Genomic DNA, 15,442 nt, shown 5'->3' with positions numbered 1-15,442 from the left:
AGGTCAAATGGTATTTCTAGTTCTAGATCCCTGAGGAATCGCCACACTGATTTCCACAATGGTTGAACTAGTTTGCCGTCCCACCAACAGTGTAAAAGTGTTCCTATTCCTCCACATCCTCTCCAGCACCTGTTGTTTCCTGACTTTTTAATGATGGCCACTCTAACTGGTGTGAGATGGTATCTCATTGTGGTTTTGATTTGCATTTCTCTGATGGCCAGTGATGATGAGCATTTTTGCATGTGTTTTTTGGCTGCATAAATGTCTTCTTTTGAGAAGTGTCTGTTCATGTCCTCTGCCCACTTTTTGATGGGGTTGTTTGTTTTTTTCTTGTAAATTTGTTTGAGTTCATTGTAGATTCTGGATATTAGCCCTTTGTCAGATGAGTAGGTTGCAAAAATTTTCTCCCATTCTGTAGGTTGCCTGTTCACTCTGATGGTAGTTTCTTTTGCTGTGCAGAAGCTCTTTAGTTTAATTAGATCCCATTTGTCAATTTTGGCTTTTGTTGCCATTGCTTTTGGTGTTTTAGACATGAAGTCCTTGCCCACGCCTATGTCCTGAATGGTATTGCCTAGGTTTTCTTCTAGGGTTTTTATGGTTTTAGGTCTAACTTGTAAGTCTTTAATCCATCTTGAATTAATTTTTGTATAAGGTGTAAGGAAGGGATCCAGTTTCAGCTTTCTACATATGGCTAGCCAGTTTTCCCAGCACCATTTATTAAATAGGGAATCCTTTCCCCATTGCAGGAAAATTTTAAAAAGGGCATAGCAGAACTGAAAAGAACTAAAGAGAAATGATGGAGTCAAAAAGTACAATAGTAAAACTAAGAACTCAAAATCAGAGAAATAGTAAACTGGAATATAGGTGAGACAAATATAGATAAGAAAAATACAAGAGATTATAGAGAAGACAGTAGTAAATATAGACTATATAGTTAAAAGCATGTGTAATTATAGTTCCAAAGAAGAAAGAATGATGCAGAAAAAGGTTTAAAGAGATAAGGCCTTGGAATTTCCCAAATGATGAAAAGCATCAAGCTACAGATTTGAGCCCTGCAAACACCAACCAGGAAGAAGACACAGAAAACCATCTCTAGGCCTATCATAGTAAAACTGCTAAAAACCAAAGACAACAAGAAAATCATTAAAAGTGGCTAGAGGGAGGCCAGGCATGGTGGCTCACGCCTGTAATCCCAGCACTTTGGGAGGCTGAGGCGGGTGGATCTTGAGGTCAGGAGATCGAGACCATCCTGGCTAACATGGTGAAACCCCATCTCTACTAAAAATACAAAAAATTAGCCGGGCATGGTGGCGGGCACCTGTAGTCCCAGCTACTTGGGAGGCTGAGGCAGGAGATGGCGTGAACCTGGGAGGCAGAGCTTGCAGTGAGCCAAGATTGCACCACTGCACTCCAGCCTGGGTGACAGAGCGAGACTGTCTCAAAAAAAAAAAGTGGCTAGTAGAGAAAACACACACCGAAACATAAGGCTAACTTTTCCATAGAAATGACAGAAGCAAGAAGGCAATGGAAAAATACCTTCAAAGTGCTGAGAAACAACTAACTAAATATCTATACCCAGCAAAGCTACTGTTTATTACCAGGCAAAATAAAGTTGAGGAAATTCATCCAGAGCAGACCAACCAAAGAAAATTAATTAAAGTATATTCTTTGGTCTAAGAAGAAAAAGTCATTTCAGATGAAAGTTTGAAAATGCAAGAGAAAGGATGAAAAGCAACAATAGTAAAAACGGACATAGATCTAAGTAAATTGTGGCTGTATAAACAATCTCTTGTGGGGTTAACATTGGGAGGCCAAGGCAGGAGAATGACGTGAGCCCAGGAGTTCAGTCTAGGAAAAGACTATTTGACTTTGCCCTATGTTTTCTTGTAGTAGTTTTATAGTTTCAGGTGTTTTTGTTGTTGTTTGTTTGCAGAGACAAGGTCTCACTATGTTGCCTAGGCTAGTCTAGAACTCCTTGGCTGAAGTGATGCTCCTGCCTGATTACAGGTGTGAGTCACCACACTTGGTTAGTTTCAGGTCTTATGTTTAACTCTTTAATCCAACTCTTTATTGTTGTACACAGCGAGAATTAGGGGGCCTACATTCATCCTTCTGCATATGGATATCCAGTTTTCCCAGTACCATTTATTGAAGAGGGATCATTTTTCCCATGTATGTTCATGGCACCTTTGTCAAAAATCAGTTGGCTGTCAACATGTGGAATTATTTCTAGGTTCTCTATTATGTTTCATGGGTCTATATGTCTGTTGTTTTTTTTTTTTTTTTTTTTTTTTTTTTGAGATGGAATCTTGCTCTGTTGCCCAGCCTGGAGTGCACTGGCGTGATCTTGGCCCACGCAACCTCCACCTTCCAGGTTCAAGTGATTCTTCTTCCTCAGCCTCCCGAGTAGCTGGGACTACAGGCCATGCCACCATGCCGGGCTAATTTTTTGTATTTTTATTAGAGATGGGGTTTCACCGTGTTAGCCAGGATGGTCTTGATCTCCTGACCTCGTGATCTGCCCACCTTGGTCTCCCAAAATGCTGGGATTACAGGCATAAGCCACCACGCCTGGCTGCTGTTTTAATTACTATAGGTTTGTAGTATATTTTGAAGTCAAGCAGAGTGATACCACCAGCTTTTTTTTTCTTTTTTTAAAGGCAGGGTTTCATTCTGTCACCCAGGCTGGAGTGCAGTAGTATGATCACAGCTCAGTGCAGCCTTGACCTCCTGGGTTCAAATGATCCTCCCACCTCACCCTCCTGAGTAGCTGGGACTACAGATGCATGCCACCACACTAATTTTAATTTGTGTGTGTGTGTGTGTGTGTGTGGAGATGAGGGTCTTACTATGTTGGCCAGGCTGGTCTTGAACTCCTCAGCTCAGGCAATCCTCCTGCCTCAGCCATTCGAAGTGTTAGGATTACAGGCATAAGATATCATGCCTGGCCAGTTTTGTTTCTTTGCTCAGTATTGTTTCAGCTACTTGGGATCTTTTGTGTTTCCATATGAATTACAGGATTGTTTTTTCTATTTCTGTGAAGAGTGTCATTGGCATTTTGATAGGGATTGCATTGAATCTGCAGATGGTTTTGGGTAGTATGGTCATTTTAACAATGTTAATTCTTCCAATCCATGAGCATGAGATGTCTTTCCATTTGTTTTTTGTCCTCTACAATTTCTTTTATCAGTGTTTCATAGTTTTCCTTGTAGAGGTCTTTTATCTCCGTGTGTGTGTGTGTGTGTGTGTGTGTGTGTTGTGTGTGTGTGTATTCCTAGGTATTTTGGGAGGGGGGATAGTGATTGTAAATGGGATTGCTTTCTTGATTTCTTTTTCAGCTAGTTCATTGTTGGTGGATAGAAACACTACTGACTTTTTAATGTTGATTTTGTATCCTATAACTTTACCGAATTCATTTATCAGTTCTAAGAGCTTTTTGCTGGAGTCTTCAGGTTTTTAAAATATAAGGTCAATTCATATGCAAAGAGGGACAATTTAACTTCCTCTTTTCCAATTTGGAGTCCTTTTTAAAATTTCTGTTACCTGATTGCTCTGGCTAGAACTTCCAGTACTATATATTGATTAGTAGAGGTGAAAGTGGGCAACTTTGGTTCCAGTTCTTAGAAGAAAGGCTTTAAGCTTTTCCCTCTTCAGGATGATGTTAGCTGTGTTTGTCATATATGGCTTTTATTACACTGCGATATGTTCCTTCTGTGCCAAATTTGTTTTTATCATGAAGTGATGTTTAATTTTAGCAAATGTGATTGCTGCATCTATTGAGAAGATTAATATGATTTGGCTCTATGTCCCCACCCAAATCTCATCTTGAATTATAATCCCCACATGTTGAGGGAGGGACCTGTAATCCCCACGTGTTGAGGGAGGGAGGTGATTGGATCATGGGGGCGGATTCCTCCATGTTGTTCTCATGATAGTGAGTTCTCATGAGATTTGATGGTTTTATAAGCGTCTGGCATTTCCCCTGCTTGCACTTCTCTCTCCTGTTGCCATGTGAAGAGCTTCTTGCTTTCCCTTTGCCTTCTGCTATGAATGTAAGTTTCCATAGGCCTCCCCAGCCATGTGGAACAGTGAGTTAATTAAACCTCTTTCCTTTATAAATTACCCAGTCTCAGGTTTATTTATAGCAGTGTGAAAATGGACTAATATGAAGATCATATTTTTGTCCTTCATTCTGTTGGAAATGATGTATCATGTTTACTGATTCGTGTATGTCAAACCATCCTTGCCTCCCTGGGATAAATCCCATTGGATCATCATATTATCTTTTTGATGTGTTGCTGGATTCAGTTTGCTAGCATTTTGTTAAGGATTTTTGCATTTATTTTCATCAAGGATATTGGCCTGTAGTTTTATTTTTTGTTTGGTTATGTCTAGTTTTGTATCAGGGTAATGCTGCCATCACAGAATGAGTTAAGAATTCCTTCCTCTTCAATTTTTTGGAATAGTTTGATAAAAGTTGGTGTTATTTCTTTTTTTGTGTGATTTAATTTTTATTTCATAATCATAAACTTAACTCTGGAATCCAGCTAGGCATGGAAGGGAACAAGGAAAACATGGAACCCAAAGACAAATGCAGCACGAGCACAAAGATTATAGGATACTGTGAGCAAATGGGGTGGAGGGGTGCTCTCTTGAGCTACAGAAGGAATGGTCTGGTGGTTAAGATAAAACACAAGTTGCCTGGGCACGGTGGCTCATGCCTGGAATCACAGCACTTTGGGAAGCCAAGGTGGGTGGATCACAAGGTCAGGAGATCAAGACCATCCTGGCCAACATGATGAAACCTCGTCGCTGCTAAAAATACAAAAATTAGCTGAGTGTGGTGGTGTGTGTCTGTAATCTCAGCTACTTGGGAGGCTGAGGCAGGAGAATTTCTTGAACCAGGGAGTTGGAGGTTGCAGTGAGCCGAGATTGCACCACTGTACTCCAGCCTGGTGACAGGGTGAGACTCCATGTCAAACAAAACAAAACAAAACAACACCAAAAAGATAAAACACAAGTCAAACTTATTAGAGTGGTCCACAATCAGCAGTGGTGATCTTCTTGCGGGTCTTGCCATTCCAGGACCCAAAGTCCCCCATGGCCTCCACAAATATTCATGCCTTTTTTTTTTTTTTTTTTTTTTGAGACAGAGTCTTGCTCTGTCGCCCAGGCTGGAGTGATCTCAACTCACTGCAAGCTCCGCCTCCCAGGTTCACGCTATTCTCCTGCCTCAGCCTCCCAAGTAGCTGGGACTACAGGTACCTGCCACCACACCTGGCTAATTTTTTTTTTTTTTTTTTTTTGTATTTTTAGTAGAGACAGGGCTTCACCTTGTTAGCCAGGATGGTCTCAATCTCCTGACCTTGTGATCCACCCACCTCAGCCTCCCAAAGTACTGGGATTACAGGTGTGAGCCACCACGCCTGGCCATTAATGCCTTCTTTCACCTTGCCGAAGACCACATGCTTGCCATCCAACCACTCAGTCTTGGCAGTGCAGATGAAAAACTGGGAACTGTTTGTGTTGGATCCAGCCTTTGCCATGGACAAGATGCCAGGACCTGTATGCATTAGGATGAAGTTCTCATCATCAAATTTCTCCCTGTAGATGGACTTGCTACCAGTGCCATTATGGCATGTGAAGTCACCACCCTGACACATAAACCCTGGAATAATTCTCTGAAAGCAGGAACCCTTATAACCAAATCCTTTCTCTCCAGTGCTCAGAGCATGAAAGTTTTCTGCTGTCTTTGGAAACTTGTCTGCAAAAGGCTCAAAGGAGACACACCTCAAGGGCTCACCATCGACAGCGATGTTGAAGAACATGGTGGGGTTGATCATGGGTGATAATATGGGGCTCTCAGTGGCGACACCTGCAAAGCCGGTGTTATTTCTTCTTTAAAAGTTTGTTAGAATTTAGCAGCAAATCTGGTTCTGGGCTTTTCTGTATTGGGAGAGTTTTTTATTACTGCCTCAATCTTATTACTTGTTATTGGTATCATTGAGTTTTCTATTTCTTCCTGGTTCAATGTTGGTAGGTTTTATGTGTCCAGGAATGTATATATTTCCATTAGGTTTTCCATTTTTGTTATTGTATAGTTGCTCATAATTGTCTCTAATGATCTTTTGTATTTCTGTTGTGTCCGTTGTAATTTTTTTTTTTAGATGAAGTTTTGCTCCTGTTGCCCAAGCTGGAGTGCAATGGCGCGATCTCAGCTCACTACAACCTCTGCCTCCCGGGTTCAAGCAATTCTCCTACCTCAGTCTCCCGAGTAGCTGGGATTACAGGCATGTGCCACCATGCCTGGCTAATTTTGTATTTTTAGTAGAGACAGGGTTTCTCCATGTTGGTCAGGCTAGTATCGAACTCCTGATCTCAGGTGATCTGCCTGCCTCAGCCTCCCAAAGTGCTGGGATTACAGGTGTCACCCACCGCGACCAGCCATGTCTCTTTTTTTACTTCTGATTTTATTTGTTTGGATCCTCTTTTTCTTGGTTAGACTAGCTAGTGGTTTATTGATTATATTTTCAAAGAACCAATTTTTCATTTTGTTGATTCTTTGTATTGTTTTTTGCAGTTTCTATTTCATTTTGCTTTGCTTTGCTCTTTATTCTTTCTTTCCTTTTACTAATTTTAGGTTTAGTTTGTTCTTGCTTTTCTAGTTTTTTGAGGTGGATTTTTTTAGGTTGTTTATTCAACATCTTTCTACTTTTCAGGTATAGACGTTAATTGCTATACACTTCCCTCTTAGCATTGCTTTTTCTGTGTCACAAAGGTTTTGGTATATTTTTCCATTTTCATTTGTTTCAAGAATTTTTACTTCCTTAATTTTTACATTGACCGATTGGTTATTCAGGTGTATGTTGTTTAATTTCCATATATTTGTTCCCAAAGTTCCTGTTGTTGATTCCTAATTTTCACTGTGGTCTTAGAAGATACTTGATATGATTTCAATTTTTTTTTTTTTGAGACGGAGTCTCGCTCTGTCACCCAGGCTGGAGTGCAGTGGCGCGATCTCGGCTCACTGCAAGCTCCGCCTCCCAGGTTCACACCATTCTCCTGCCTCAGCCTCCCTGAGTGGCTGGGACTACAGGCGCCCGCCACCACACCCGGCTAATTTTTTTGTATTTTTAGTAGAGAAGGGGTTTCACCGTGGTCTCGATCTCCTGACCTTGTGATCCGCCCGCCTCAGCCTCCCAAAGTGCTGGGATTACAAGCGTGAGCCACCGCGCCCGGCCTGATTTCAATTTTTAAAACTTTCTTGAGGCTTGTTTTATGGCCTAACATATGGTCCATCCTGGAGAATGTTCCATGTGTTCATGAGAATATTTTCTGCTGCTGTTGCATGAAATGTTCTCTAAATGTTAGATCCATTTGGTCTAAAGTGCAGTTTAAGTCCAATGTTTCTTGAATTTCTGTCTAGATAATCTCTTCCATGCTGAATGTGGGAGTGTTGAAATCCCCAACTATTGTTGTATTAGTCTCTCTTTTTAGCTGTAATAATATTTGTTTTATATATTTTGGTTTCTGATGTTGGGTGCATAGATATTTACAATTGTTATATCCTCTTGCCTAATTGATTCTTTTATTATAATTTTCTTGTCTCATGTTTTTTTGACTTAAACTCTCCTTTGATATAAGTGTAGCTACTCCTGCATGCTTTTGGTTTGTTTGCATGAGGTATTTTTTTCCATCCCTTCATTTTCAGTCTATGTGTCTTTATAGGTGAGATGAGTTTCATGTAGACAGCATATATCTGGGTCATATTTTTGTTAGCCATTCAGCCAGTTCTTTTAGCTGGGGGGAGCTTAAACTTTGACATTCCAGCTTGTTATTAATAGGTGAGGACTTCCTGTCATTTTGTTGTTTTCTGATTGTTCTGAATATCCTTTCTTCCTTTATTCTTCTTTTACTTTCTTTTATGATCTGGTGTTTTGTTTTGTTTTGTTTTGTTTTGTTTTAGAGTAACAACATTCCTATTCCTGTTTTGTGTATCTGCACTGCCAGTGAGTTTTATTACTTTTGTAAGTTTTCATGATGGTAGATGTTGTCCTTTTGTTTCCTGGTGTAGGGCTCCCTTAAATATTTCTTGTGGGGCTAGTCTAGTGGTAATGAATTATCTCCATTTTTGTTTTTCTGAGAAAGACTACTTTCCCTTCATTTTTCAAGGATGCCTTTGCTGGACACAGGATTCTTGGTTGACAGTTTCTTTTTTTTCTCTCAGTACTTTGACTATTTTATTCCTTTCTCTCTTGACCTACAAAGATTCTGCTGAGAAATTCATTGTTAGTCTCATGGAGATTCCCTTATATGTGGTTTGATGCTTTTTTTAAAAAATTATACTTTAAGTTCTAGGGTACATGTGCACAACATGCAGGTTTGTTACATATGTATACATGTGCCATGTTGGTGTGCTGCACCCAGTAACTTGTCATTTACATTAGGTATATCTCCTAATGCTATCCCTCCCCCCTCCCCTCACCCCATGACAGGCCCTGGTGTGTGGTGTTCCCCTTCCTGTGTCCAAGTGTTCTCACTGTTCAGTTCCCACCTATGAGTAAGAACATGTGGTGTTTGGTTTTTGTCCTTGCGATAGTTTGCTGAGAATGATGGTTTCCAGCTTCACCCATGTCCCTACAAAGGACATGAGCTCATCCTTTTTTATGGCTGCATAGTATTCCATGGTGTATATGTGCCACATTTTCTTAATCCAGTCTATCACTGATGGACATTTGAGTTGGTTCCAAGTCTTGCTATTGTGAATAGTGCCACAATAAACAAACGTGTGCATGTGCCTTTATAGCAGCACGATTTATAATCCTTTGGGTATATACCCAGTAATGAGATGGCTGGGTCAACTGATATTTCTAGTTCTAGAACCTTGAGGAATCGCCACGCTGTCTTCCACAATGGTTGAACTAGTTTACAGTCCCACCAACAGTGTAAAAGTGTTCCTATTTCTCCACATCCTCTCCAGCACCTGTTGTTTCCTGACCTTCTAATGATCACCACTGTAACTGGTGTCAGATGGTATCTCATTGTGGTTTTGATTTGCATTTCTCTGATGGCCAGTGATGATGAGCATTTTTTCATGTGTCTGTTGGCTGCATAAATGTCTTCTTTTGAGAAGTGTCTGTTCATATCCTTCGCCCACTTGTTGATGGGGCTGTTTGTTTTTTTCTTGTAAATTTGTTTGAGTTCTTTGTAGATTCTGGATATTAGCCCTTTGTCAGATGAGTAGATTGCAAAAATTTTCTCCCATTCTGTAGGTTGCCTGTTCACTCTGATGGTAGTTTCTTTTGCTGTGCAGAAGCTCCTTAGTTTAGATCCCATTTGTCAATTTTGGCTTTTGTTGCCATTGCTTTTGGTGTTTCAGACATGAAATCCTTGCCCATGCCTATGTCCTGAATGGTATTGCCTAGGTTTTCTTCTAGGGTTTTTATGGTTTTAGGTCTAACATTTAAGTCTTTAATCCATCTTGAATTAATTTTTGTATAAGGTGTAAGGAAGGGATCCAGTTTCAGCTTTCTACATATGGCTAGCTGGTTTTCCCAGCACCATTTATTAAATAGGGAATCGTTTCCTCATTTCTTGTTTTTGTCAGGTTTGTCAAAGATCAGATGGTTGTAGATGTGTGGTATTACTTCTGAGGGCTCTGTTCTGTTCCATTGGTCTATATCTCTGTTTTGGTACCAGTACCATGCTGTTTCGGTTACTGTAGCCTTGTAGTATAGTTTAAAGTCAGGTAGCGTGATGCCTCCAGCTTTGTTCTTTTGGCTTAGGATTGACTTGGCAATGAGGGCTCTTTTTTGGTTCCATATGAACTTTAAAGTAGTTTTTTCCAATTCTGTGAAGAAAGTCATTGGTAGCTTGATGGGGATGGCACTGAATCTATAAATTACCTTGGGTAGTATGGCCATTTTCATGATAATGATTCTTCCTATCCATGAGCATGGAATGTTCTTCCATTTGTTTGTGTCCTCTTTTATTTCGTTGAGCAGTGGTTTGTTCTCCTTGAAGAGGTCCTTTACATCCCTTGTAAGTGGGATTCCTAGGTATTTTATCTCTTTGAAGCAATTGTGAATGGGAGTTCACACATGATTTGGCTCTCTGTCTGTTATTGGTGTATAAGAATGCTTGTGATTTTTGCACATTGATTTTGTATCCTGAGACTTTGCTGAAGTTGCTTATCAGCTTAAGGAGATTTTGGGCTTCTTTTGCTGTTTTTAGAATTCTCTGTTTTTGACTTTTGACAGTTTGACTATCATTTGCCTCTGGGAAGACCTCTTTAGATTGAATCTATTTGGGACTCCTTGAGTTTCCCGCTTCCAAATGTCTATGTCTCTAGCAAGACCTGGGAAGTTTTCAGCTATTATTTCATTAAACAGGCTTTCTATACCTTTGCCCATTTCTTCTCCTGGAACTCCCCAAATTTGAATTTTTGTTCTTTTGTGTCCCATATGTCACATGACTTGCTTTATTGTTTTTTTTATGTCTGACTTGTTTATTTCAAGAAACATGGCTTCAGTTCAGAAATTCTTTCTTCTGCTTTATCTTGTCTTATTATGTTGTCTTCAATAAGATGAGGTTATGTAGGTTGTAGTGGGACTTCACTGGGGATAGGGAAACCAAGTGAGCCAGTCCTCTAGCACCAGTGGCAGCAGCAGAAGGGTAGGTGGGCCAGTCCTCAGTTGCCTGGGTGGTGTACTTCACGTGGCAGGCTCAAGTGCTGGCAGTGGTAGTGGCAGGTCAGGCAGGTGGGTCCTCGGGGCCCTGGGTAGCACTTGTGGTATTGGCTATGGCAGTAATGTCAACAGGTTGGCCCTCAGGCCCCTGGGTGTTATGCGTGAGTGCCAGCGGAGGTGCCAATGGGCTAGTCAGCCCAGTCTCCAGGCTCTTAGGTGGCATGCATGGGTGGGTGTTGGCAGTAGCAGTGGTGGGTGGGTTGGGCCTGTCCTTAGGTCCCCAGAGATGCATGCAGGCGCTGGCAGCAGGAGTGGACTTGGCAGGCCTGTCCTCACACCCTTGGATGGTGTGTGAGGGAGGATTGTTCCTTAGGCCTCTTCACAGCATGTACAGGTATGAGGTGGCCCTGCTGCTGGAAGGGCAGGATTGCAGTTGGTGGCAGCAGTCTCAGGAACTCAGCTGCCAGGCTGCAGGGAATGTACACTTTGGCCCTCTTTGTCCTTGGGGCAGCCTCCCTGATGTGCTTCACCACTCATTCTCTAGGGTGCAGGTTACCTTGTGGGCTAGAGTGCTGAGGAACTGGCCATAGCACTGGTTCCAGCTGGCATTGCAATGCTGCAGCCCTCTAGGTGGTTGTGGGAGGATGTCAGTGGGGCTCCAGGAATGTGGAGATGCAGGGGCTATTGAGTCCCAGGGAGGATGTAGTCTGGTGGGGGCTGAGCTCTCGAAATGGCACCATGCTGCAGTTGCTTGGGTGTTGGCGGTGAGTGGGATCCAGTGTTGGCAGTGAGTGGGATCCAGTGTGAATTCCCTTCTTGAATAATGCAGTTTTGTGAACTCCAAGCAGCTCCCTATACTAGGCTCAGGGCCTGTTAGGGCCAAGGGGCTCTCTGGTGGCTAGGACTGCAGGCATCCCTGGTGGGAATGTGGACTATTGGGAATCTCCCCCTTACCTTTTCCTAGTAATGCCAAGTTCCTCCCAGCTCTGAGCCAATTCCAGTTGGGCTGGGTGCTTCTTTGTTTCTCTCTCCTTCTGTACCTCAGAGGTGCCCTGTCACTTTCCTGGTGAATTCTAGTGTTCTCTCTTAGTCTACTTGATGTGTGGTTATCTATTTGCTGCTTTGGTCCCGCTTAGTGGAGAAGGTGAGTGCCAGGCACCTCATCAGCCATGTTGGTTACATCTTGCCTAAAAGAACTTGACACAGATCTTAAAAGGAACTTATGGGCTAATACCACTGATGGAAAAAAAAAAAAAAAAAGATGCAAACCCCTCAAATATTGGCAAATCAAATCCAGGAATACACATTTAAAAACACTTCACAATCAGCCGGGCACATTGGCTTATGCCTGTAATCCCACCACTTTGGGAGGCCAAGGCTGGCATATCATTTGAGATCAGCAGTTCAAGACCAGCTGGGCCAACATACTGAAACCATGTCTCTACAAAAATAAATAAATAAATAAATAAACAAACAAACGAACAAACAAACAAGTAAAAAATAAGCCAGGCTTGGTGGCAGTTACCTGTAATCCCAGCTATTTGGGAGGCTGAGGCAGGAGAATCACTTGAACCCTGGAGATGGAGGTTGCAGTGCGCTGAGATTACGCCACTGCACTCTAGCCTGGGGGACAAAGCAAGACTCCTTCTTGAAGAAACAAACAACAACAAAAACATGACAATCAATTTGGCTCATTGCTGGAATGCAAACCTCGTTTAATATTGAAACATAACTCACCAAATGAGAAAAACCTTATGATCATTTGAATAAAATGCAGAAAAATCATTTGATAAATTTCCACATCCATTATTTATTTTTTAAAAAGTCCTTTAGCAAATTAGAAAGCTAAGGTAACTTCTTTAGTCTGATAAAAGAGATCCACCCAGGTATTAAGCCCAGTACTCAATAGCTGTCTTTTCTGCTTCTGGGCTTAATACCTGGGTGATGAAATAATCTGTACAACAAACTGTGACACAAGTTTACCTATGTAACAAGCCTTCACATGTACCCCCAAACCTAAAAGTTAAAAAAAAAATTTAAAAAGAGAAAAATAGGAACACAAAAATGCAGTATTAAATCATAACTGCATAAAATTAACTGTAGTACATGATATACTACTTTAATAGTTTCGTAGCCACCTCTCATTGCTATTGTGGTGAGTTCAAGTGTTGCCAGTATCTGCTTAAAGCGCTGTATGATGCTAATCATCTCTGTGTGAGTAGTTTGTCTCTCTACTAAATTATGTATCATTGTAAAAAAAAAAAGATATCCACAAAAAAAACAACAGTATTTTTAGGTGATACATGCAAAATCAAAATAATTTATACAGGCCGGGTTCAGTGGCTCATGCCTGTAATCCCAACACTTTGGGAGGCCGAGGTGGACAGATGGCTTGAGTCCAGAAGTTTGAGGCCAACCTGGACAACGTGGTAAAACTCTGTCTCTTAAAAAAAAAAAAAAAAAAAAAAAAAAAAAAAAAAAATTAGCTGCGTGTGGTGGTGCATGCCTGTGGCCCCAGCTATTCAGGAGGCTGAGGTGGGAGGATCACCTAAGCCCAGAAGACAGAGGTTGCAGTGAGCCGAGAGTGTGCCACTGCCCTCCAGCCTGGGTGACATAGTGAGACCCTGTCTCAAGAAAAAAAAAAAAAAAAAAATTCATACAAATAAATTGTTAGGATTAATTAGAAAGTTTATAAGTCTGCCAAATACAAACATCAAATATATTTGTATGCACCTTTGCTCTGGAACTTTATGAAAATACAGCTTTGGCTGCGTGCGGTGGCTCATGCCTGTAATGCCAGCACTTTGGCAAGCTGAGGTAGGTGGATCACCTGAGGTCAGGAGTTCGAGACCAGCCTGACCAATATGGTGAAACCCTGTCATTATTAAAAATACAAAAATTAGCTGGACATGGTGGTGCGTACCTGTAGTCCCAGCTAAACTCGGAAGGTTGAGACATAATTGCTTGAACCTGGGAGGCGGAGGTTGAAGTGAATCGAGATCACACCACTGCACTCCAGCCTGGGTGACAAAGCGAGACTTCATCTCAAAAAATAAATTAATTAATTAAATTAAATACAGGTTTTGGGGCTCCACCCCCATTTCTAAATCAGTAGCTCCAGGGCAGGGCTCAAGAATGTGCATTTCTTTTTTTTTTTTTTTTTTTTTGAGATGGAGTCTCACTCTGTTACCCAGGCTGGAGTGCAGTGGTGTGATCTCAGCTATTGCAACCTCCGCCTCCTGGGTTCAAGTGATTCTCCTACCTCAGCCTTTCGAGTAGCTGGGATTACAAGAGCCAGCCATCATGCCCAGCTAATTTTTGTGTTTTTAGTAGATACAGGGTTTCACCATGTTGGCCAGGCTAATCTTGAACTCCTGACCTCAGGTGATTCCCCAGCCTTACCCTCCCAAAGTGCTGGGATTACAGGTGTGAGCTGCCAGGCCCCACCAAGAATGTGCATTTCTATGGGTACAAAAAAATAGTAAGAATGAATAAGATCTAGTATTTGATAGCCAACAGAGTAACTACAGTCAATGATTTAATTATAGATCTTAAAATAACTAAAAGAGTGTAACTGGATTGTTTGCAATACAAAGGATAAATGCTTGAGGTAATGGATACCCCAATTACCCTGATGTGATAATTACATGTTATATGCCTGTATCAAAATATTTCATGTACCCATATATATACCTACTATGTACTCACAAAAATTAAAAATTAAGAATTTGCATTTTTAATCAGTTCTCTCTGGTGATGCTGATGTTCCTCATCAGGGGACCACACTTTTGAGAATGATTGCTATAGAATAACAACAATGAAACTTACAATAAAATCACTTACCCAGGAATCTAACAAATGATGTATAATATGTAAACACAGAATACTATAAATCTTCGTGGATATAAATGAAAGAGAATCTAAATAAACGGGTACTCCACTTACATACTTCGGAAAACTCAATATTCTGGAGATGTCAATTTGTCTCAACCTAGTCTATAACTTAATGCAATTTGATTCAAAATTTCCCTAGGTTTCTATTTGTGGAACCCAATAAATCTGAAATGTATATTGAGGCATTGTGAGTAAAGAGCACAGATAATTAAAACAGGCTTCTTACTTTCTGAGTTTGAATACTGGCTCCGTCAACTACTCTGTGACTATGGGCACGTTACTTAACCCTTCAAAGAAAACAGGAAAGATACAATTTGGTGCCCATATGGGAAAAACAATTGACTTGAACTTCACACTATAAACAGCAATTCTAGGTAAACTACAGATCTAGATTTTCTTATCAGTTTTCTTATCTCTAAAATGAGGAAGAACAATTGTATCTATCACATAAGATTGTTACAGGGGTTAGATATATATCAATACATAAATAAATACATATAAAATATATAAATATGTAGTTTAGATGAGTGACTAACACAGAGTAACTGCTATGTATGATGAGTTTGATAAATAAGCAGATAAATAAAATGAAATATAATAAGAGAAATGAAATCTACGGAACATCTAAGAGTTCAGAAGGAGACCCACGCATTTATGAACACAATTTATGACAAAGGGGAGTCTGTAGAAAACTGAGGAAAGGGCCAGTGGCGGGGGCTCATGCCTGTACTCCCAGCACTTTGGGAGACCAAGGTGGGTGGATCACTTGAGGTCAGGAGTTCGAGACCAGCTTGGCCAACATGGTGAAACCCCATCTCTACTCAAAATACAAAAATTAGCCAGGCATGGTGGCACATGCC

General features: G+C 41.0%; 1 protein-coding gene across 1 annotated transcript; it reads right to left on the bottom strand.

The window, feature by feature from the left end:
• Positions 1 to 5,011: 5,011 nt before the first annotated feature.
• On the bottom strand, positions 5,012 to 5,913 carry LOC105740123 (peptidyl-prolyl cis-trans isomerase A-like). The gene is made up of 2 exons (XM_030816753.1): positions 5,434 to 5,913; positions 5,012 to 5,115 (listed from the first exon to the last, which is right to left on the bottom strand). Exons 1-2 carry the CDS (start codon positions 5,841 to 5,843, stop codon positions 5,031 to 5,033), a joined length of 495 nt encoding a protein of 164 aa, XP_030672613.1. The 5' UTR covers positions 5,844 to 5,913; the 3' UTR covers positions 5,012 to 5,030.
• Between the last annotated feature and the right edge of the window lie 9,529 nt (positions 5,914 to 15,442).

The sequence above is a fragment of the Nomascus leucogenys genome, chromosome 8, assembly GCF_006542625.1.
Source record: "Nomascus leucogenys isolate Asia chromosome 8, Asia_NLE_v1, whole genome shotgun sequence".
Taxonomy (NCBI): Eukaryota; Metazoa; Chordata; class Mammalia; order Primates; family Hylobatidae; genus Nomascus; species Nomascus leucogenys.
The sequence above is the reverse complement of the archived record's forward strand: the minus strand, read 5'-3'. Positions and strand labels throughout refer to the sequence as shown.